Below are 25,333 nucleotides of genomic sequence, written 5' to 3'. Positions count from 1 at the left end.
AATAATTAGACTGATTAAATTAGGTAAATGGTAATGGACTGTACTTATATAGCGCTAGTCTAGTCTTCCGACCACTAAGCGCTCTAACACTACATATCTCATTCACCCCATTCACACACATTCATACACTGATGGCATTGGGCTACCATGCCAAGGTGCCAACTGCCATCAGTTTGTGGAGCTAACCATTCATACACATTCACACACCGATGGCACAGCCTCGGAGCAATTTGGGGTTCAGTCTTGCCCAAGGACACTTCGACATCGACCGCAGGAGCCGGGATCGAACCGCCGATCATCTGATTAGTGGACGACCCGCTCTGCCTGTGAGCCACAGCCGTGGAGCCATGCTTGAATTAGGTGGGCCTTTACAGACCAATAAAAATGATAGAGAGTTTTCTCAACCTAGCAAGTTACCGAGATACCAATCAAACACAGTCAGTACACCCACACTGTCCCCTTGGAGGAGGTATAATTAGGCAGTGAACCTGTGTGGGTGCACCATGAGACCAATAGAAATCATGCTCTTGCAAACTATACATTGAAAATGCAAGGTGCTGATGGAATTACAATATTTATATTTTTAAGTTCTAATATATTTTATATTCCGTGTCTCTCACTTGGAAGCCATTTATCCTCACATATCTAACTATTTTGATGAAAATATTAATTAAATGAATGATTAATTCCATGGAAACTGCTTCAGTTTAGCCATCATCAATGTTATTAGAATCACATGGGCTTCCTGTACTGTGACATATCTGTGTGGAAGTGCATTCAAACCCCATCTAAACTGCTAAATTTTACACAGTGTTATTTAAGATTACAAGTGTGCTCAAAACTTTTAACAGAAAATAACAGTACAGTACAGCAAGGGAAAGTTCCAGGGTAACACCATTTATGTCTGTCATTTTCTCACTGAGGCATGCTAATAGCACTCTCAAGCAGTCGAACACCAAATTAAGAGAGGTCATCTGCCTCAGCTCCCGCACTGATGGCTGAGCATACAGAAAGGATGATTCTACGGACTGTGAAATGCTGGGAGTGAGGGGACAGCAGGGTCAAGAACTAGAAAGACTGTACACTTAAACACCATTAGGGAAGTATATAGTGCCTAGGAACACCCAGAGATTGGTGTGTCCATGTTAGTCTGTGAGTGTTTGCTCTTATACTTTCAACCTTTTAATGAATACATGTCATTTGAAAAAATAATCACCTAAAGTGACAGAACTTTGCTGTTCCACACTGACTAATTTTAGATTTGGCTTAATGTGTGTCTACAGTATTTTGCACCGTCACCTGCACTGCACACATTACATCCTGTGAACACCTGCTTTCCTGTGTGACAACAGCATGAATCCGCTTCCCTAGTTCCCACCTCCGAATCCCCCCTACCCACCCACCCCTCACTCCTGTGCCCATCCGACGTATGTGTTCTGACTCAGGCACTCTGCCAAGCAGCCACATCCACAGAAAGCATCAGTCCGCGGGCCCCAATTTTCACCCCAGCGTGAGGACCCCGCACCCACCGGCACTTTTCAATTAAACAGACAGGAAGGTGAAGCCGGGTGTGATACTAATGACCTTTGCGTCAAACCCGGCTGTCACTGTCGCACTGTGCGCACTGAGATTTTACTCAGTTCCATATTTTCTTCTTTAATTCACTTTTCTTCTTTTGTTTCTCTTCGTTCTTTGAGGGAGGAACATCTCTGCCAACTCTCGATCCTTTCAACCCGCAAAGACAAAAGGGATGAAAAGAAATCAAGAGAAAAAAAAAAAACACAAGTGTCGGGAACTCATTTCATTCGACTAAGGAGTGAAGCAGAACATACTCTAGTTCACCACCTGCTAGCTGTGGATCCAGCTCAATGCATGGTGTGTGCACGTGTGAAGCTAAAGCTGACAATATCACAGCATCGCATGGCTCACTGAGGCAAACAGGGAATGGGATTACCTCTGACTATTGATTAGCTGAATGTGTGCACCCACAAATACACACAGGCACACACACAGACACAGAATAGAGTTCTGCATGACAGCCCTAAACACCTGGGAAGATAAGGCAAAGTGCCCTTACAATCAATATGATGGCACTATACCAGCTTAATAGCACCTGTCTACTGTGGCATTTTGTTCTTTTCTTTACTGTTGCCATGGTGATTATAATCCTAATAATTCATTCAATTGTACCCTTTCCCCCAGAGAATCAAACCTATTTCAACGTTTCAGAAGACAGGCACAAACTACCTGTGACCACTGGGAGTATATGAGACGGTCCAGTTTATGATCAATACCTGAGTGAGGTGAGATAAGGCATCCATAGGACATGGCAGCTGTTTGCTGAAAAAAGAAGCAATAACAATCATAGGCTGGCAGAAATATGGAGTCTACAGTTTCACTGTATTGACTTGCTGCCATATGCAATAACTCACAATCAAAGTCAGATCTTAATTCTTGAGCAAAACCATCCCATCCCATTTATGTCTGTGTCGAGGTCCACTTACAGCAGCACAGGCAGGATAATGGAGCAGGGGAGACCAGCTGATTTGGTTAGAGAGTTCCTCTGCTGACTCTAAAATGCCTCAGAGTTTGTGTCAGTAATCACAGTTATCTCAGGAAGAAGCATGGCTCCCATCAGTGGAAACTGAGCATAAACTGATGAAGAGGTTTTAGTTAGTGTGCCACTGTGTGTGTGCACATGTAGCTACAGTAAGTGTGCTGTATACCCCAAACTCCACTGCTGGCCTTCATGATTCAGTAATTTAGCAGGTCTAGATACACTCACCATCAAGCTGTCAGTCAAGCCCTGGCGGCTGTGTGCTTCCTGACCTTGCCGAGCCGATCTCAGCATCTGTCCTCTAACCACAACTGTCACATTCACACAGCAGGCAATATGTCTGAAATATCATTAGAAGTAGATAGGAGTGGAAACAGCTATGTCTGTCTAGCCTGCAGAAATGTGCCATGCACGCAAAAAAAAATACATGTCCTACTTAAGTGATGAGACAGTGAGGAGACTATTTTGTAACATATTGTCCTATTATGTGTCCATGTCTGCTTATTTATTACCTTAATTCAAACTGAAGTGGCTAAATGTAGTGCACAGATTTTGGATACATTTAGAAATAGAAAGAAAAAAAAGATGAACATGAATGCAAGATGTGTGAGGAATACTGATTCTATTCTTTTCAAAGTCAATTTTATGACATTTGATCAAGGTTAACTTGATCTTAGCTCTGTCAGTGAGATGCAAGGTCATTGGCACTTGCTTGTGGCCAGAAGACAGAGAGACAGGACTTTCACTTCTTGGTTTTTTTTGTTATTTTTTTTTTCAAATATACTGCATGCACATAAGGACAAAATAAAATACATCTCTGTATTTCAGTAAATTGAAGATTTAATAGGAGAAAAGGAGGATCAGATATGCAGTAATTGTAAAAACAAATTTGACAGCCGCAAGAGGACAAATTCCTGTTTGCACATCTGAGGTGCTGCATTTTACCTCATGAATATATAACTCGACCGCAACTGCATCAGAAATCTAAACAAACAAATTGTGTCAGTAAATAAAAGTGTGTGGTTAGGGGTTTTACGGCCTTAAAACATGTATAATAATTGTAAAACTCACTTCGCGGATTTCGTTTATTGCGGGTTATTTTTTGAACGTATCCCCCGCGATAAACAAGGGTTCACTGTAAATATATATATTTTTTTGTTTTTGTTAATTAGACTTCCGTGCAGATTGAAGTTGGGTGGAGCTATGCTTGAATTAGGTGAGCCTTTACAGACCAATAAAAATGATAGAGAATTTTCTCAACCTTGCAAGTTACCGAGATACCAATCAAACACAGTCAGTGCCACCCACACTGTCCTCCTTGGAGGAGGTATAATTAGGCAAGTGAACCTGTGTGGGTGCACCATGAGACCATGAATAGAAATCATGCTCTTGCATAACTATACATTGAAAATGTAAGGTGCTGATGGAATTACAATATTTATATTTTTTAAGTTCTATAATATTTTATATTCTGTCTCTCACTTGGAAGCCATTTATCCTCAACATATCTAACTATTTTGATGAAATTAATATTAATTTAAATGAATGATTAATTCCATGGAACTGCTTCAGTTTTAGCCATCATCAATGTTATTAGAATCACATGGGCTTCCTGTACTGTGACATATCTGTGTGGAAGTGCATTCAAACCCCATCTAAACTGCTAAATTTTACACAGTTGTTATTTAAGATTACAAGTGTGCTTCAAAACTTTTAACAGAATAATAACAAGTACAGTACAGCAAGGGAAAGTTCCAGGGTAACACCATTTATGTCTGTCATTTTCTCACTGAGGCATGCTAATAGCACTCTCAAGCAGTCTGAACACCAAATTAAGAGAGGTCACTCTGCCTCAGCTCCCGCACTGATGGCTGAGCATACAGAAAGGATGAGTCTACGGACTGTGAAATGCTGGGAGTGAGGGGACAGCAGGGTCAAGTTCTAGAAAGACTGTTACACTTAAACACCATTAGGGAAGTATATAGTGCCTAAGAACACCCAGAGATTGGTATGTCCATGTTAGTCGGTGAGTGTTTGCTCTTATACTTTCAACCTTTTAATGAATACATGTCATTATGAAAAAAATAATCACCTAAAGTGACAGAACTTTGCTGTTCCACACTGACTAATTTTAGATTTGGCTTAATGTGTGTCTACAGTATTTTGCACCGTCACCTGCACTGCACACATTACATCCTGTGAACACCTGCTTTCCTGTGTGACAACAGCATGAATCCGCTTCCCTAGTTCCCACCTCCGAACTCCCCCTCCCCACCCACCCCTCACTCCTGTGCCCATCCGACGTATGTGTTCTGACTCAGGCACTCTGCCAAACAGCCACATCCACAGAAAGCATCAGTCCGCGGGCCCCAATTTTCACCCCAGCGTGAGGACCCCGCACCCACCGGCACTTTTCAATTAAACAGACAGGAAGGTGAAGCCGGGTGTGATACTAATGACCTTTGCGTCAAACCCCGGCTGTCACTGTCGCACTGTGCGCACTGAGATTTTACTCAGTTCCATATTTTCTTCTTTAATTCACTTTTCTTCTTTTGTTTCTCTTTCGTTCTTTGAGGGAGGAATCATCTCTGCCAACTCTCGATCCTTTCAACCCGCAAAGACAAAAGGGATGAAAAGAAATCAAGAGAAAAAAAAGAAAACGCAAGTGTCGGGAACTCATTTCATTCGACTAAGGAGTGAAGCAGAACATACTCTATGTTCACCACCTGCTAGCTGTGGATCCAGCTCAATGCATGGTGTGTGCACGTGTGAAGCTAAAGCTGACAATATCACAGCATCGCATGGCTCACTGAGGCAAACAGGGAATGGGATTACCTCTGACTATTGATTAGCTGAATGTGTGCACCCACAAATACACACAGGCACACACACAGACACAGAATAGAGTTCTGCATGACAGCCCTAAACAATCCTGGGAAGATAAAGGCAAAGTGCCCTTACAATCAATATGATGGCACTATACCAGCTTAATAGCACCTGTCTACTGTGGCATTTTGTTCTTTTCTTTACTGTTGCCATGGTGATTATAATTCCTAATAATTCATTCAATTGTACCCTTTCCCCCCAGAGAATCAAACCTATTTCAACTGTTTCAGAAGACAGGCAGCAAACTACCTGTGACCACTGGGAGTATATGAGACGGTCCAGTTTATGATCAATACCTGAGTGAGGTGAGATAAGGCATCCATAGGACATGGCAGCTGTTTGCTGAAAAAAGACAGCAATAACAATCATAGGCTGGCAGAAATATGGAGTCTACAGTTTCACTGTATTGACTTGCTGCCATATGCAATAACTCACAATCAAAGTCAGATCTTAATTCTTGAGCAAAACCATCCCATCCCATTTATGTCTGTGTCGAGGTCCACTTACAGCAGCACAGGCAGGATAATGGAGCAGGGGAGACCAGCTGATTTGGTTAGAGAGTTCCTCTGCTGACTCTAAAATGCCTCAGAGTTTGTGTCAGTAATCACAGTTTACTCTCAGGAAGAAGTATGGCTCCCATCAGTGGAAACTGAGCATAAACTGATGGTGAAGAGGTTTTATGTTAGTGTGCCACTGTGTGTGTGCACATGTAGCTACAGTAAGTGTGCTGTATACCCCAAACTCCACATGTCTGGCCTTCATGATTCAGTAATTTAGCAGGTCTAGATACACTCACCATCAAGCTGTCAGTCAAGCCCTGGCGGCTGTGTGCTTCCTGACCTTGCCGAGCCGATCTCAGCATCTGTCCTCTAACCACAACTGTCACATTTCACACAGCAGGCAATATGTCTGAAATATCATATAGAAGTAGATAGGCAGTGGAAACAGCTATTGTCTGTCTAGCCTGCAGAAATGTGCCATGCACGCAAAAAAAAATACATGTCCTACTTAAGTGATGAGACAGTGAGAGACTATTTTGTAACATTATTGTCCTATTATGTGTCCATGTCTGCTTATTTATTACCTTAATTCAAACTGAAGTGGCTAAATGTAGTGCACAGATTTTGGATACATTTAGAAATAGAAAGAAAAAAAAAGATGAACATGAATGCAAGATGTGTGAGGAATACTGATTCTATTTCTTTTCAAAGTCAATTTTATGACATTTGATCAAGGTTAACTTGATCTTAGCTCTGTCAGTGAGATGCAAGGTCATTGGCACTTGCTTGTGGCCAGAAGACAGAGAGACAGGACTTTCATCTTCTTGGGTTTTTTTTGTTATTTTTTTTTTTTCAAATATACTGCATGCACATAAGGACAAAATAAAATACATCTTCTGTATTTTCAGTAAATTGAAGATTTAATAGGAGAAAAGGAGGATCAGATATGCAGTAATTGTAAAAACAAATTTGACAGACCTGCAAGAGGACAAATTCCTGTTTGCACATCTGAGGTGCTGCATTTTACCTCATGAATATAAACTCGACCGCAACTGCATCAGAAATCTAAACAACAGAATTGTGTCAGTTTAAAAAAGATGAAGACCTGTCACAGAATGTAGGCACGGGTTAATGAGGGCGCGACTCAGACAGCCTCGAGACAGAGAGAGAAAAAAAAAAAAGGAACTGACATTTTCTTGCTGCGAGACAAGCCAAGTCAAAGATCTGAGACGCTGAGACTCTGCTGAGCTTCGGCTGTGATAACTCACTGCTTTAGCACCCACTCCACCTCCGCCCCCAAAACTTTTCCACTTGGCTCATTTGACTCCCACTCTGCAAGTAGGAGACGAGTGCTGGGTGCCCTTGAAGTTTCAATGGCACAAAACTTTTCCATCAGTGCGCCCACAGTTGCTGCTTATGATCACAGCCGCGTTCTGAAAAGCCTGAGTCGGAAAAGCAAGTGGAATAAATAAGCCAAACTGAGAGGAAAAACCAACCAATTTGAGAACATTTGATTTAGAATGGGGGGAGAAAGACAAGCTGCAAGAGTGAAAATGAGAAGGGGGGAGAGAGACACAGAGGGAGAGAGAGTGTCAGGGGCAAGCCCTATTGATCAGGAGGCTTAATTAACCATCAGATGCCTCTGACACAGCCTCTGATCTTCTGTGATCAGTGGCAGAGTGGCACCACTCTGGGGAGGATAGTGGGGAGGGGAGAGGAGAGAAAGGGGAGAACAAATGGGAGAGGGGCGGAAAGAGAGAAAGTGTAGATCATTGACAGATTACAAATTCACTCCATCCGAGCAGAGGTGGGTGGAAAGTAAGCTGAGAGAGGAGAATGAGTGAGTGACGAGGAGATCGAGAGGAGACAGTTTATCAGTGGGGAGAATAAATGGTGAAAGGAGGAAGAAAAATTGAGAATGAAGAGGGAAGAAGACGAGGAGATGTATAAAAAATGGAAGGATGGAGACAAAATATTGGGAAGGGGATGTAAGATAAGAAGAGAAAATGAGTGCATAAAGAACTACTGTGTGCTGAGAAAAGGGGTGTGGATTCATGTGACTACACTGCATTCCCCAACAAACATGCCCTCCCCCTGATGCAATCACCCTCAGCTTCTCTCTGTATGCATATGTGAAAGGTCTGTCGATGAGATGACAGCAGCGTCTGGGAGAGGATTGAATTGCCAATTCTAATACACCTGACGAGACGAGATCTGATGTCAACTGGGTAGAATGGGAATTGACCCGCGTGAAGCCAGTTAGGTGTGGAGTGAAGGCAGAGAGGATTGGGGATGACGTTAATCCCTGAGAGGTTTGAATAGTGAAATTGCGTACTTTGGGATGCTGGGTAATGAAGGGGGATGAGGCTTTGAACGTGACGCTGGTTGAGGGGAGCTAGCAGAGACACTTCAAGGGGCGGGGCTGGATGTTAAAATTGATCAGGGAGTGTCAGTGTATAGATAGCACCAATTCAAGGGAAAAATATCCAATGAGCATGAGGTTAGCAGGTCAACAGCACTTCCCATCAATGCGAATGGGGAGTGACCGGCCAAAAAAAAAAATCAATTCTGTGGAGTGATTTTGCCTAAAGGAAAGACACACAAAGGTGTTGAGAGAGGGAGGTGAAGGAACCGTGCTCATAAATGACTCACCAATGCGTCCGATCATATTAGGCAGTGGTGTGGAGTTGTTGTCCAACCCTTCGATGGTTTCATACAGGGAGTGGGAAATCCGACGCTCATGGTTGTCCAGTAGAGAGTTCACAGGATGCTCTAAAACCGGAGGGCTGCCAGGGGCTTCCTACAGATACCGGGAGAGAGATCAAGAGGAATCAACTGACATTTACTCCAATTTCATAAACTGCTTTAATGCTTTACAACATTACTACTACTGTACATACAGCATCAAAAAAACATGAACTTATATGTTATTTTGTATACTAGTGTACCCGTTCTGGGCATGTCCATTCAGAAGAATGTCTCCATTTGAAACAGGTTAGCTTAGCTCCCAGCTTAGCTACTTTACCACACCAGTGATTATTGAACCTTAATCCTACATGTGTTGACAGAAGTCTAAAACACAGATAAAGTAAAAAAAAAAAAGATAAGATCAAAAAATGTCATGTTTTGAATTGGAAATAAAGAGTTATCATCCCACTGAAAGATGTTCCGTCGTTGATGGATTATTTTTGCATGTATCATATAAAGAGAACGCTAATTAAATCAAATTAACCCACAAAAGAAGGAATGGCCCTTCATAATATGGTTCCTAATCTGATGCCATCGATACTCCTAAAACATGGAATCAAGGCTTTAGCGTCCATTGCGGCTTATGTGGGTATTTTCTGGCTCAGCAGTGTGAAACGGCTCCTGTAGTAGTTGGAGCTGGAGGAAGCTCCATGGATTTCCCATAGGCAGCTGTCTCTAACAATGAAGCCCAGTAAATGGACCAGTGACATTTGCCATGGGGTCGATATGCTGCAATGCTGGTTATTGAGCCCCACTGTACAGTCAGTGCATGTGTCAGCATTGACAGTGGGACATGGTTAGCGGTTAGTCTTTGGATCTGGGACCACTGGACCCAAATCCTGTATCCAGTCTTTAACAGCCAATAGTCCATCAAATTTGGTATTTTTAGAGACAATGGAGACACAACAGGTGGAGAAAAGAAAAATCTCATATCCACGTGCAGAGAGTTAGAGAATAAAGCTTGGGCCTTGGCCTTATTTCCCACAATGCTTCACAGCAGCCTGTGGGCAGCCGCGGGAATGCACTGAAGTCCCTGTACAGGACCTATTACAGATAGCTCCCTCACAGCTAGATAGTCTTGCACAGTTCAACTCTGTACCTCAAGCATGCTTTAAACCAGGAGGCCCTGGCTAATATTGATGTCTCACAACACTCTGCTGGCTCCCAGCCAAGAGAAAGGGGGAGTAAAAGATCAACCACGGCAAGAAGACAGGACAGCAGGATGATGAGGAGGAGAAGAGAAGAAGAAGAAGAAGGAGTTTTTGGTAATAAATTGAAGGAATAACAAGAAAAAGGAGGATTGTGGAAGTGTGGGAGCTGGGGCCTCAGCAAAATGTGGGTGCTTCCTTCTCGTGGGAGTAGCGTGCCCTGGGAGACGCATTCTAGGGTAGAGAGACTTATCGGCTGTTTAATATAAATGAGAGGTTTAATGAGGTTGAGAGTGCAGGACTTTATCGGAACAGCGTGTTGATAAGAGCGAGTTGCGAAGAGGAAAAGAGGCGACGTGTGTGTGCGTGTGTGTGTGAGTGCGTGTGTGAGTGAGTGTGAAATGGGGGGCCGGGTCAACACAATTACAATCAGAGCCACGGCCACTGCCAGGCTTATAATGAAAAGCATGTCCCTGGATGATTCAGACTCAATAAGGTTCAAATTGTTGAAATGAAGATTTATTTTACTCGCTGCTCTCTCTTTTACTCAACCCCTCTCCGCACTTTTTAATCTGTTTCAGATCTGGAGACTTGTCATTTGTCATGAGGTGAAAAGAGGTAAGATGGAAGATCTTAAGTAAGAGGTAGAAAAATCTGTGGACAGAGAGCAAGCAGCTGAGAAATAAATGATATGAAAACCATGTATAGAATAAGAGGAATAGATCTCAGAAAGACAACTATGTCACTGACGATATCTATCTCCGAGAGCTGGACAGACTTATTTTAAAAGTATTCATTGGTTCCTCTGGCAAATAGACTTTGGAATCAACTTAACACAGAGGTAAGATGGCAGCAATTACATTTTTGTGTATCCAGTATTAATTAAGTCCACATTTGTGAATGCTAATGCTTTAGCACACTGTTTACTGACTTGGGAAGGTTTCCTGACTAGTGTGTGACAAGCCGTGACATTTTCATGGAAAATCTCCCGTGAAAGAGGAGCAGCAGAGGCAGTGATGGTTACGCAAGTAAATTGTATAGTTAGCAAGAGCATCAATCACCACAACTGCTTCAAAGACGAAGTGTTCCAACCACAGAAGAAAAGCTCACAAAAGCTTTGTGGTATCACAGTGTTCAAACCCAACAAGAGCAACAGCAACTTCAACGTCTTATTTGTCCAAGACTGGATGTGTACTTTCAGGTTTGCCAGTGTCTGTGAGATTTTAGTGCTTTCTTACCACCACTTCTCATCACCTCATCATGTGTTTAATCTGTCTTAATCTAGTCATTTCCAGAGTGGATTATCCTGTTGACTGAGGGAGAGGGCAGAGCACTGTGATTTACAATGAGCCCAGTCAGGATCATCTGCTGCTCAGCTCCCACTGGACTCTCTAAGCATGCCCGTGTGTTTATGTGTTCAAGGTATGCTGTTATTTGTCTATGTGTGAGTGAAGCGTGACAGTGTGTGTGTGTACGTATCTGTGTTTTTGTGCATATGTATGTTTCTGTTTATATGTGTCAATTGCAGACTAATGCGTTTCATATTTTTGCATGTATATGAAGCCTGACCTTGAGCACTGAGAGACAGGGCTGGACTTAAGCTGTCAACTAAGGCTACTAATGTCTAGTTCATGGCCATTTCCTGGACTTTCTATCATGGTCTCAGCCCGTTGCCGTGGCCCTAATCCAGTCAACCTCCACTATAATGCTATAATTACAATCCTTAAGCTTCTGCATCCTGCCCAAGGCACAACTCACCTCTCTGCTGGCGGATACCCCACTTCCATTAGCTTCTCACATCCACCTGGAGTCTCATCTAATGCCAGTGCTTGTGGTTGTCCAGGTCTTTTATGAGTTCTTAGCAAAACTTAAATTTCACAAAAACATCTTGTCGGAAATATGGGTGCAGCAGGTTATATGAGAATAACTCCTGGTCAGGTTTCACCGTTCCAACACTTACATCGGACACCAGCATACGGTAACCATCTATTCACAGTGCAACAACACCATGTTGCAAACATTAAGCATGTTCGAACAAATACACTCAAAAGCTGCAAGATGAGCTGCAGGGATTTAAAAATTAACTTCTGTGTGCATAATGCTCATCCCCAACTCATCCACAGTGCTACAGATTTATGCGATGCTGGGAAGTGCCCAATTTGTATGTGTGACCAAAGGGTAAGAGTCTACAGCATGGACAGCAGCCCTGCTTAGCTTCAGCACACCATGGTTTAAAAATAAATGGTAACATTAGCATGCTCATGTTCTCAAAATGCTTAAATTCTGATCTTTAGCAAGTATAATGTAATTTACCAGTAAACTGATAAGATAAGAATGTCATAAAAATGTTGACCCAAATGACGTCTGTCAAGTCTTGACAAGACATTTCAATCAAACCCACAAATGTCAGCATTAGGGTGGTGGGCTAATTGTTTGGGAACAATGAAGGCTAGGCCATCTCTCAGATGCTGAGATAGGTACATACTTCATGGTAATCTAATAATGAGTTATGCCAGTCTGGACAAAGGGGTGGAACGGCAATCTCATAGACTGACATTAAACTGCTAACAATCCAAATTTGATTTTTAAAGCATTCAAATTTATATCCAATAGTCAACTAATATGATATGGCTAAATAATTATTGAGTGTTTACTTCATTGTTAGGTCACAGGTTTATTAACTAGTTAAACAGTCCATACAACATACTGCACTCTTTTATCTTTTCGTTATGTCCTACAGAGGACAATATAACAATGTTGCAACATACAGTAGAAGGATTATATTTTCAGTGATTCCATTTTTGTTGTTACATTAAATACAACTACAGAGACTTAGACAACATGCTAGTGATGCTTCTGGCACTTTTTCCAACTCTACCCTCATCTCACAGTCACTTTTGGCATACTCGTATATTTATATATATTTTTTTCATACTCATATTTCTGGTTTCAAACAGAGTTGTCCTCTGTTCATATTAGCCAGCTCAGTGTAATAGTATCAACTTCAGCTAACAAGTAAACACCACATGTACTATGATGCTAAGTGAAAGGAATATGTGCCTGTGTGCGTTCACATACATGTGTGTATGTTGCTTAACAACACTTTGGTTTTTAGACACAAAAGCACACACTTCACCTCCGCAGTCCTCCACCGTGCCCAAGCAGCCCACTCAACCACCAGATTCAATATATTATTTTCTCAATTGGTCCTATTGAGTTTCCCCTGCCGCTCCTAAATGAGTTAGTCCTCAGAGAGCCGGCTGGGAATGAGGGCCCAGCAGCGCTGGAATTGCATTTCTGCTGCTCTGCGATCTACTTTCCTCAATTTAGTCACTGCTTCATCGCAAACTGCATTTCCCAGAGTGCACCACTCTGTGCCTTCACTCGATCCTCTTTCCATGAATCACTGCTATTTGCTATGACAACGGGGGAGCTATAGTGTCTACATGTCATGATCTAACTAGACTTCAATCACTCCATATTAAGTTGGAGGGGGTCAACACACATTTCCCTCCCTTTCTTTGGCCTCTGATGTGGGCCAGCATCTCAATGTTTTAAGGTCTCTCCCAGCAGTGGTCAGCTCAATACTAATAAAACCATAATTTACTAGGCCAGGGTTCTGATTGATAGCTCTCTCAAGGCTCTATCGATCAGCCCTCTCGCATCCAAGTGAGCATCTTTTGTTAGGGCCAGCCACTTCCTTCCCCCTTGTCTCTTTGCATAAACGTTCTCATAGTGACTAACAGCAATGCTTTCGGAATGGATTACAAACACAGCCATCGGCATACTAAGGAGACCACTTCAGTGCCCTTTTATATACAGGTTAAGCTGATACATCCACTCTCTTCACAGAGTTAACTAAGCTACCATATCTGCAAGCCTCTATGACGCAACAACGCTAGCTGTGAACACAGGGAACAAAGTCTCTGCCGCTTTGATCTTTCTCTAGTACCTCCCGCTGCTTCTCATCAATAATAAAAAAGTGTTTCAGCTTGCCCATTACCTGACCGTGTTACCTAATGGTTAGTTGCATAAGATAAACTATGATCCTAAGTTGGCCATCATTAAAACGCAAATGGCCACAGAGAAAACAATGATGTGTTTTTAGAACAGGTCATATTCGGTTCTCATTTTTTTGTAAAACCATATCATAGTATGTAAATTGCATCATTTTGATTCCACCTACTGGTGTATTTAATATTGACTCATGTCATTATGCCAGTCTAAAAATGTGGGGTAACGCCACCCCCCTCACATCACTCTTCATGCTGCCCTGTCATACTTATGCATCATGCTGTTATGAGTCTGTCACATTCCTTCAATTTAAAGCACTGATGTTAATTAGCTGTCATGTAGCCTGTATCAAAACCTCAGCAGTGTAGTAAATGTCAGCATTGTTGAGCAGCAGAAGACATGGCTGGACATTTCTGTAAATGTGGTACTATGTCAGTGGCTTAAGGAAATAAAGAAACAGGAAACCAGAAACCCGTTTCTAAGGTGACTAAATGCACTAGGACACTTTGTGGTGGTTTCTTGTACCACATGGTATTTACATAATTGGAGTTGCTGGACCATAAAGTCTTTCAAGTGGTCAAAGGAAGGGGAATGCTTCCCATAAAAGCTTTACATTTATGTCTTGAAGCGTTCTTGATAGAAAGCTCTGCTGAGACAAGCATAAATAGAAAGTTAAAGTAAAATATCTAAAACATAGGACTGGAGTGATAGCACTGCCATCCTTGAATAGGAGCTCCATCTCATGAGCTATCATGAGAAGTCTATGGAGGAGCACCACATTGTAAAAACAGCACACTGTGAAATTCAACTCGATCTGTAGATGTGCAGAATGAGCGAAGTATCTCTGTGGCAAACACAGACAGGGAAGAACAAAAGGTTTTCATAGTGAAGTATCTGAAAAATATGTTTTTGTTGCTCTGATTAATGCAGCTCTTCATTGGTAAGTTGCGGTAGCGCTGTCAAGAAGGACAACAAAAAGAACCATAAGACAGCAGTCTGTCAAAAATAGTCGATGTCTGCAGGAGATCTCCGTCATAAATAACATCACCAATGCACAGAGAGGCGTATGCGTGCGTGTGTGATGAATTTCAAATCAGAGGAATGAAACCCAGCCACAAGCATGCTTATCATCAGTCTGTCTGCTTTTAGATGCCGGTGTGATAAATATCTGAGTAATGCAGTAGCTGCTGCAGCAGGCAGAAACAAACATCCACCACTGAGTGAAAGTTCATAAACAGGACGAGGAGGGGCTCAGACATGAAATCCATCTTATGTTATTGGCATAATATAACCGTAAATCTCTGCACATTTGCTGCTATCTTAGTTTCCTAATAATCTTCCTTGCATTGAAATGAGTTCTGATGATGTCGTATGATAAGCAGACCTCATTATTATGCCTATATAATGGTCAATTTGTCAGTTTTAGCCCAAGCAGAGATGAGGGCAGCTGATCAACTAGTAATCTGAAGAGCTAAGATCTCATTCAAATAAAGGAATATGCTCCATACGCCACAGCAACAACATCAAGAGATCATCTTTTTGTTCTCCAGTCGATCAAGTATACCTCTCCCCTCAGCATAATAAAATATTTTACATTTGTGCTACTTTGCTCAGCATTCCCCATTTACAAGGACATTACTTTGAAGCTGGTGGAAAATTGCTAATGTAATATTACTATATCATCAAGATTTCTATGTTGGACAACAACAGCCATACTTCCAATACACAGGATTATATTTTCAAATCATCACAAATAAGTGGTGATAAACATGAGCTTTGCAAAAGCATTGAGATATTAGAGATACTGTTTGTATTGTTGAATAAATGTATGCACATTTTAAAGAAAGTAATAACAACGGAGAGTAGAAAACAAATCTAACCCGGGCTTTCAATAACCAAACTACTGGAAACAATCTGCATATGATATAATCACAGGACTTTGTTCTCCATCTTCCATGAGGAAGAGACTGATCCTCGACTGAAATGACTTTTCTTCATAAATTTAATTGCTCAAACACATGTGACGATATATTATTAGAACTCAGATACAGATGAAGGAATTATACAGTATCTGAAGCAGCAATGCAATTACAAAACTTCAAACAAATTGGCAGTGACCAATCATATGGCTTGACTATCTGGGGCAGAATGGTAGTTTTTCAAACAAGGGCTATCTGTGGAACCAGAACAGAAGAAAATGAATTATTCTGGTACAGAGTGTGTGGATATATACTGAGTATACGTGGTCATGTGTACCAAGCATATGCGTATTTTCTGTCTCATTGCATATGAAATGCATTATAAAGTGTTGGTACAAGGATTGGTTTCCAAAAGCAATCAAAAACAACTGAAGACAGTGTGCTACTTTAAAAAGCCATTTAAAAAGCTTCATTCTAGCTCTTTCTATTGCCTAATTCATTTCTTCAAATTTCTCAGTGGGTTTTCATCCACTGATTTTTATGTGTATTTTTAATGTGTGCAAAGTTTTAAAACTTGGCTGAGGTGTAAAAGGTGGTGTGTCCATAAAAGCAAAATGCATTTAGCACATTTATTATAACATACATAAAGCATGTCATCTTAAGGTCCACTGAAGAGGTGAAAAATAGTGGAGGACACACCGGATCTGTGTGGAGCGATGAAGACACTAACATTTCAATAGTGTTTTCTACATTCTTTTTCACAGTATATTTTCACCAGGTTTGAATGGCGCTCATTAACTGAGATCATCTTGCTGCATCCTCTTCTTCTGCAATGGTTTAATGATACCTGAATGGAAAATTGGCATCACTAACTGTTTATTTTGACAAACTTTGAATTAATGGGTGTGGGTGGAAACATGCATTTATTTGTATTTCCGTTTTCGTGTTGTGGTTGAGTGTTCCTTGACAAAATGAGTACTCGTATTTTTAAGCTTCAATAGGTGGTATAAGGGTCCACACTGATCAGATTTTGAACCAGCTTCATGGAGGCCTTCCTGGCCACATTAAAAATAGTCCCCACATTGTGTGGCATACTGCTTTGTTAGACTTTAATGCATCATAATCATGCTTAAGTGTTTTTTTCTTTATTCCAAGGTCAGCAAAAATTCTCATTTAAACCCAAGGCAAAGGCCACTCATCACCACTGCTTTAATGGCAGCATGAATAGACCAGGTACTCCACCTCAGACATGGGCTCAATTATGGGCCATCAGCAGCATAAACCAGCCTACTGAAACACTTGTCTTCACTACTGAGAGGATCTGTCTGAATGGATCCAGCCCCAAGTCCTGCTGAAAGCAAATGGGCTACTAAGAGACCAGGCAGCGCATGGAAGTATGTATGTTCTGGGGTGTGTTTGTTTTTGAATGGATTATATATTTGTACATGCCTGTTAAGAGGTTATTCTAAGTGTCACATGGTGCATTTCACACTCCCATTATGGTGTTTCATGTGTTACAAGTCCTTTTCTGCTATAACATTCTATGTTGCATCATACAGACGAAAATGGATGCCAGCTCGGGGTCTAGTGTGTGTTTTTGGTTTTGCAAACACCTACCAAAGCAAGCAGGCTTAACCTATCAAGAAGCATTACACTGCCCTCTTCTAACAGTTGACTGTACTTTAGCCCACAGGACCAAGCGATGATGAAATCAATGCAATTTTCATGGAGTGGGGTGGCCTAGATACGCTGCACCCAACGAAGTCCCCCCACTGATGCATTAGGCTGTGCTGCTCGGCTCCTCTCCCCTGCAGACAGTGATGGATCTGATTCATTTCAATGGTGGCCTCCAGTGCTCACTCCCATTCGGCTGGCTGACAGTGGCAAACTGGCGCTGGCTCCCCACATATCTGGCTGGCCAACACAGCAGAGCAGTGGAGAAGGGGGAGGTGGTTGTAGCTGCCGGGGGCCTATGTCGACATTTAACTTGTGCTTTTATTATTTGAGGTTTGCAACTGACCTTAAATTCTTCATTTACAATCTTATCTGTTCTCTACTCTGAGTATATTAACATTCCCTCTAGTGATTTCGTGGCACCTTTTCAAACCACTAAGCTTCCTGAAAACACACACTGCATCTTCAGCACTCCATGATTGCCTATAATGGGGGTTTAATGGACGGAATCTAAAATCCACTGCTGCATCTGTATCTCCTTTGTGTCGCACACTCTTTACACTTTTCCCCGCAACATCATCAATGTGCTGTCTCATGGCAACCAATGGTAAAATAAATGTCTAATTATATACAACATCGCCAAAATGTCTCTCTCAACCATGATCCAAATGTGCCGAAATGTAATAAAACTTTATTAAATGTCATATTTTTTGGTGACAGAGTGATAGTTAAATGATGAAATATTTTTTGCTGTTTCTGTCTGTGTTTGTCTGTGACCTTAACTGTCTGCACAGTGTCAGTCCGTCTACCTGTCTGCCTGCTGGTGAGGGATTAAAGAGGACAGGAGAGTGACTGGACCGAAGTGATAGAACTCACTGAACCTTGGGGCAGGGCTTTCCCTGGAGGGACATATGTCCTCTCAGTGTAGACTGAAAACAGCCCTGTGTTTAAAAAATGCATGGGGCAGTGTCAGTGGAGGTATGGTGCTTTATGTACCAGTGAAACAATGAAATATAATCCAGGAAATTCAGTTGGAGTAATAGAATCATTCATTTCAAGGGTTGTAACATGCAGAAATGCTGCACGGAGGTTTATTTTAGTATAAGGAAAGGATTTTACTGGACTGAAACGGCAGCAGTCATTTTATATTTCATCACAGTGATCGTGAGGTAAACAGTGGAAATATGTGGGTGAGGGTGCGTTCAACTATTTTGGTTTGACGGACCCCTCTGTGTTGGCACCACTGCTGCGTTAAAACAGTGAGCTCCTTCACTTGAATGACAGAGTTGTATGTTTTTCATGGAGTACTGTTGTTGTTGAGTCTTGTCTGAGTCTGGCCTGTGACAGAAGAAAAGACGGTTCATGGCTAAGAGGGCTTAACTGAGTGATGATGGAAGTTAACAGAAAACATAGCATGGTGAACAATTCATAAATTGATGCAAGTTGGTACGAGGAACATTTTGTGCTTCAGCTGCATCCTGTTTAGATAAATAGTTTTTACCCTCTGATATGGCACTGTATGTTCTCTGTTCTGACAAACAAGAAAAGGAATATGATCAAAAAAGATTTTAAAACACCTAATATAAAATATTAATTCTTGTTGAGTTTTATCTGTTGAGTTTTAACTACAATATAATTATTTGATAAATAAAAATAGTTGCTGTTTTTGCCATAAAGCAACCCAGCAGAGTTATACAGTCATTAAGGTAAAACGGAAAAAATACAAGTGGCTTATAGTCCTTAACCATTGCGGTAAACAATAATTAAGGACACTTGTGAAAATTCAACTCCAGTTGCTGGCTGTTTTTATCCCACGTTCTACCTGTTCAACTCTGGAGTACCACAAGCTGTGGGGAAAGCATGTGACTATAAAACAGGAGAACAAACAATCACACAGGAGTCATAGTGAGGATTTGTGCTGAGAAGAGAGAGAGACAGAGCGCTGGGAGGATGAGGGCTAGCAGGGAGGGTGAAGGGCAGAGAGAGGGACTGGGGCTCAGCGTGGTACTTCAACCTGACACACAGCCACGGGACACAGGCTCCAATTAGAGTCAGAGCAACACTAATCAAACTTGATCTACAACCTCTGGCTGCAGGCTGAGTGAACGTGTGAGTGCGTTGAAGTATTCACACATAAATTCACAATCCTGAAACACAGTCACACTGTGCGTAGCATTTCACATCCAGCTAAATCATGTTTGAATTCATCGTGTTTTTTACCACAGTATGTGAAAGAACATAAAAGAAAGGTAGGCTGAGATTAGTTCAGTATCACAATGGACATTTCATGAAGTTCAAATCCCCTTGCTTTCAGTATTACTGACTGTTGCCAAATGACAAATATCCACATTGCCCACAATTCATATTCCTTTATCTGGCTATCCTACAGGGTTATTCCACAGGCCTGCCAATCATAAGTCAGTGAAGTGCTTCTTAGATATCATATCAAGGCCCACCGTCTGCAAAGAAAATCACACAGAAAATGGGGGGCTTGAGGAAGGGGGGTTGAGACGGTATCACCTATCTCACATAGGAAATGGGACTGTTTGAAGATTTGCATAGTGGTGTGTTCGCTTCATAAATGTTCTCCTTTAGCTATCTCAAAGCAACAAAAACCTATGGGGGATAGATAGGGCCAGTGGCAAGGTAGAGGAAAGCCACACTCATTTATCATTCAGTACAGCTAAAACATAGCTATTCCTCTTCTTCATTCAATATGTCTACCACTTGTCCAAAGACAGGATTTAAATTAGCATGTGTGTTTGTATTTTGTGCCTTATACTGTATGTGTGTGGACACATGGGGGAAGTGAAATGCACAGTCCATCTTGGTAGCTCATGATTAGAATACTAATTACAATATTTTAAACAAAAGCAGAGCAAATAAATCAGACTCCTTGTGATACCAATTAGTTTCTAACACATCAGACTCCTCCCTGACAGTTAGGTTACCTCATTGTGTTTGGACACCAGTCGGGCCACAATGAGCTGAATCATCCCTCGCTTGTTGCCCTCTACAGACATGGATTTACGCAGTGTTTCCATTGCGTCCTGGTTGGTCATCCCATGCAAAGACTCCCCGTTGACTGCGATTAGTTGGTCGTTCACACGTAGACGCCCATCCTGCAGAGAAATACCGGCGGAAAGTTAGTATCAGACTCATAAAATACTTGCACCAAATTCTTCTGAGTCCTGTTGTCGTTAATTTTGAATAAGAACAACGTGTACATTCTGCAGATGCTCCTGGGGCCGTATTTCAGGGATCACATGGACCCTTTTTCCCCAGACAAAATCCCAATACATACTGGGGCAAGATCACAATCTTGTTTCCCTATTCACGTTCTTTGGAACACATTTTAATTACATCTCTCTTTTAGAGTTAGGAGGACAAACTGTCCCACACCACTGGTATTTATGAACATTTATATTTGACAGTTAAAGCGGATAAAAAAATATTAAAGAACATTGTTACCATCCAAGAAGGGAAAAAAAAATACCACATGGTATTCATGCCACTTTGATAGAATTACTGACAATTCAAAATGACCATGACAAGGACTATGAATCAATGCAGCAAGGTAGTCCACCTCATATTTCTACTTGTGTCATTGAGGAGTTACTTGCCTTGCTAGCAGCACCTCCATTGATAATAGATTTCACAAAGATGCCCAAGTCGGTGTGGTTCTCCTTGGACCGGTTACCCTTGACGCTGACCCCCAGGCCTGCTGAGCCTGAGTCGTTCAGAGGGATCTCAAAGGTCATAAATTCTTGGGAACCATCAGGCGTTAACACCATGTCATCGTCTTCTGGTTGCTGTGAATAATAAAGAAAGAGAGAGTTGTGTCTTTGATTTTTTTTTTCTTTTAAATTACTCAGCCTTCACAAAGAAAAAAACAAAAGTAATTTTTTTGTCAAGACTCTGGAACTGCTGATGTGCTAATAACCTTTTTTTAACAAGTGACATAGAGAGGGCACATAAATCTGCACACAGCTTTGAGTATTTTGGGCTGATGACTCAGCCTAACAGCCAAAGTTGGCAAACTTGAGCCCTAACTACAATGTCAGTGTTGCATTCAAATGGCTGTGTGAAGTATCTAACTTTAACTTTGGTGAAAAGATAGAAAAACAAAAAGATAACACAGACTAGCAGAATAAAAATTGAAAGAACAGGGATGGTGAATGACAAGAAAATGGAAAGCAGGCGGGAGACAAGATAAAGAGGAGAAAGATGAGGGGAGCAGGAGAAGAAAGCGAATGGATGGCATGCATGTCACATATCTCAGGGCTGTCATCGTCAATTGGCCATACTGTCTAGCCAAGCACTGCTAATTCCTTTCTAGCATCATAAGCTCAGTGTAGGAACAGTGGGGATAGCAGGGAACTCTGAAAACGCCAGGTAGCAATTTGGCGCTCAAACAACAGTGGCTTCCTTTGAACAGCACCCCTTTGAAGGATAACTGTGACAGAACCCGACCCTCCTTCCCCATGCGATCCATGGGCCTTTTGTTGAAAATTACCATATTGGTGTTTTGTTGCAAGGCCTGCACTGCAGATCCTCATGCATGGTACACAAAAAATGGTTCATTTCAGGTGCCAGAGAGGTGTGAGAGAGTTACTGTTGAGTGTCTGACACCCAAGTGCAATCTGTTGAGTGTCTGACACCCAATCACAATCAATTCAGCTGAATATTTCAGAAAATAGTCCATCAAACAACCACTCCGATGTATTTTCTGACAGTTTCCACTGGTGTCTAACAAAGAGCATCTGTAAAAAATAACCAAAGAAATACCATTTGTGTATTTTACATCTCGCTCGCAGCCAAACAGAAGGGGAAAAGAGGTGTGAGAGAAAGCTGATGGTGTAGAGAAAACACCAGAGGCATCAAAGAGCTGGCAGTTTCTTTCTTATCTTGACTACGGGTAAACCTGGTAAAGATTTAAGAGCGTTTAAACATAATTTCCATTCAGTGGTTCAGTACCCACCATAGATTTTTGAGCTTTAGCCCAGATAAAGTGAGTACAGTGAGTAAATGTGCAGAAACAAAAAGCTTTGTTGTCAGTTCACAGTTGTTTTACGCTAACAGTTTGAATCCGCTCCACTACAGGAGTCTGATGCTTTGCTAAAGAGCACCTCAGCAGCAGCTATTAAGGCAATGAGAGTATTTCCCATTCACTTCCCCCACACGTGTTTAGAGCTGACTGTCCGATCACAAGCCCACTACACAGCTTGAAGCTCGTGAGCAATGCTGTAATACTGTGATTGGCCAGATTGTACTGTACGTGCGTAGTTATTGCCATGGCAGCCAAATCCGCATGAACAATACTGGCGGTGAGAGCAATCAACCCCAGAAACCCACCCCAAAACCTCTTTAAATAGACTCACATCAATACACACACATGCGCACGCACACAGCCAGATGGATGGCAGCCAGGTGTGTGCCCTTCACAGCTGCTCGGATAAAGAGTGAAGCAGAGGGAACGAAGGGAAAGATAGAGCATAAGGTGTTTTTTTTTTTTCCTTTTCAGAGGCTGAGGAGTTATTAGGATGCAGCGGTGCGTTCAGGTGGAGGCTCTTTTCAACACCCTCTGACTGAGCCCCTATTCTCGAGACGGCCGTCCTATCTGCCCCCTTTTCTTTCTCTTTGCTTTTCTTCTTCTGCTTTCAAAATGGCAGTACACCTGTCTGTACAACTTGCCAACTGGGCTTTGTCTGTGACTGGACCCTTCATAAATTCTCAACGCTGGAAACCATTTAAGCGCGCTGCATTTCAGCACCTCTGGTTGTATTACAGAAATCACCGGCACTTGTCAGGAACTGACCCTTTGCTCTCCCCTCAGACAGCTGAGCGAAGCGGATAGGGGACAGGAAACAAAACAAGTGAAGAACAATTTGTTATTTAATGCAGGGTTAGATATAATGCATCAACAACCTTTGACTTCACGTTCTAGTTTAAAGCTCACAAAGACATAATGTCAGAATTTCTATAAGCTCTGACGACTTTTCAATTGAGCCTGAACACAACTTGCTGTTGTAATCAGTTGGTTTCCAATGCAGGCCCATAGCAACACAGCACAAACATACAATTTCCACTCTGAAAAGAACACTTGTGGATGAATGGCCTTGTGCGTCATTGGCAGGGTCAGTCTTTATCTTTAATGAAGATGTTTTATCGAAATAAAATAAATAAATGGTGGCTGTAAGTTATGTCCCTGGAGAGGCTTTTAGCCCAGCATTTGAAGATAGTAATACATTGGCTGAAAAAAACACTTTGGATGGACCCTGTCTGAGCCTGTATGTGTGTCTGCACACGTGTGAGTGAGTGCATGCGCACTCTTCCAAAATGATGACAGAATAACCACCCACTCAGAGCTGTGTTCCGGGAATAGCGGGCCGAGGCAGAGAATGAGAGAGCAGTGTAACATTTTCATCAGACAGGAACAAGCGCCGCTAGCCAAGAATGAGTTTGTCAGGCTGCTTGACAGACCTCGTTGCACCGATTCGGCTCAGGCAGAGCTGGATTCGACTACCTCTGAACAGGAGAAAAAAAGAAAGTCAGTTCATTGTTCTAAGCTCAGCCATGTGTACGCACCTGGGACAGACAGCACAAAAGTAGATGAACTGATGTAAAAACACTGAAAAGGCTGCATGCTTAAATCAACTTCAAAAAGCACCAGGGAAAAGTTTTATGCAAAATATGTCTGTGTTATCAGCCAAAATCCGAAACTGTTCACTGATACATCTTGGGTTCAACATGTTTTCTCAAATCAAATTATTTTTGCGGTTACAGTCACTGACAAGAAACCTTGTGCTGACATGGAGTGACAAATCGAAAGCTGCACTCACTGATGGCTGAATGTCTCCAACACATTCAGCTGCTTAAGCCAGGAACAAGGTCTACCTGACTGTGAAGACACTTGGCCTTGCACATTTAACAACAAGCTTTATTTTTTAGTTTACATTAATGAAATAGACTTCTTTTCAGCGCTGACAAATCTGCTTGCAAGTACATGATCATGATGGCTATCCCATGTGCCCTGCATTCCTCAATTTGGGCTGCTGGTTGTGAACATGAATGTGAAGGTCAGTATCAGACTCAGAGCAAATAATGAACATAATGGGAAGTTTTAAGAAAAAATAAATAGAGCTTCATCTTCAATTACCTGCATTTTATGTGTCCTTGCTACTTTACAGCAACCTCCTCTAATGTCATCGTGGCATATTTACCTTCTACAAAATTGTTCTCAAAAACATATTTCGGTTTCAGCCTTGGATGATTTGTCCGATTTAATTTTATTTAGACCTCTAAGTTTGATCCTTCTGGCACAAATCAACAACCAAGGATATTATCCCCAAAGGGCAATTTGTTGTACAACCAGCAGTAACCACACAAACACATAACCACCAGGCAGCCACAACTATCTGTTCACATACTTGTGTGGTGTAAGTGTGTAAGTATTTACAATGCTTGTCTACATGTATGCACCCTTCTTTTTTTAGAAGTGTAACTTTGCATGAGTGCTCTTACACCACAACAAAGCTGCCCATGAACCATTCTGGGTTTTTTTACGAGTGTGGACTACAATTGTTGTCATATTCAAACCACTTTACATTACTGTATATTGTTCCCTATTTTAATACAAGACAGATTCCACAGCTTGCTGCAAATATGCAACAGTGCAGTGCTTAAACTTAATACTCAGCCAATTTTTACGTGGAGTGGTTGTAATATCATTATTATCATTATCCCAATAGCTCAAGTGACTGGCCACTTGGCCAGCTCATCACAAAAGCTCATGTCGTTTTCTTTTTGCTCCCTGACACAGCCATGCAGTCACAGTCCATTATACGATTAAGTCTTTTATTAATTAACACTGTGATGGGGTAGCAC

General features: G+C 41.8%; 1 protein-coding gene across 2 annotated transcripts in view; it reads right to left on the bottom strand.

The window, feature by feature from the left end:
• Positions 1-25,333, bottom strand: part of LOC104922457 (partitioning defective 3 homolog) — a 327,327-nt gene that overhangs the window by 128,011 nt on the left and 173,983 nt on the right. For both annotated transcript variants that reach the window (XM_027274131.1, XM_027274132.1), the window contains exons 13-15: positions 21,070-21,258; positions 20,398-20,568; positions 8,596-8,743 (exon numbers count right to left, since the gene is read on the bottom strand). In XM_027274131.1, coding sequence (XP_027129932.1) covers positions 8,596-8,743; positions 20,398-20,568; positions 21,070-21,258 — 508 coding nt within the window. The remainder of the gene's footprint in view (positions 1-8,595; positions 8,744-20,397; positions 20,569-21,069; positions 21,259-25,333) is intronic.

Source organism: Larimichthys crocea, chromosome XXIII (assembly GCF_000972845.2).
Source record: "Larimichthys crocea isolate SSNF chromosome XXIII, L_crocea_2.0, whole genome shotgun sequence".
Taxonomy (NCBI): domain Eukaryota; kingdom Metazoa; phylum Chordata; class Actinopteri; family Sciaenidae; genus Larimichthys; species Larimichthys crocea.
This window is presented reverse-complemented; position numbering and strand designations above follow the sequence as displayed.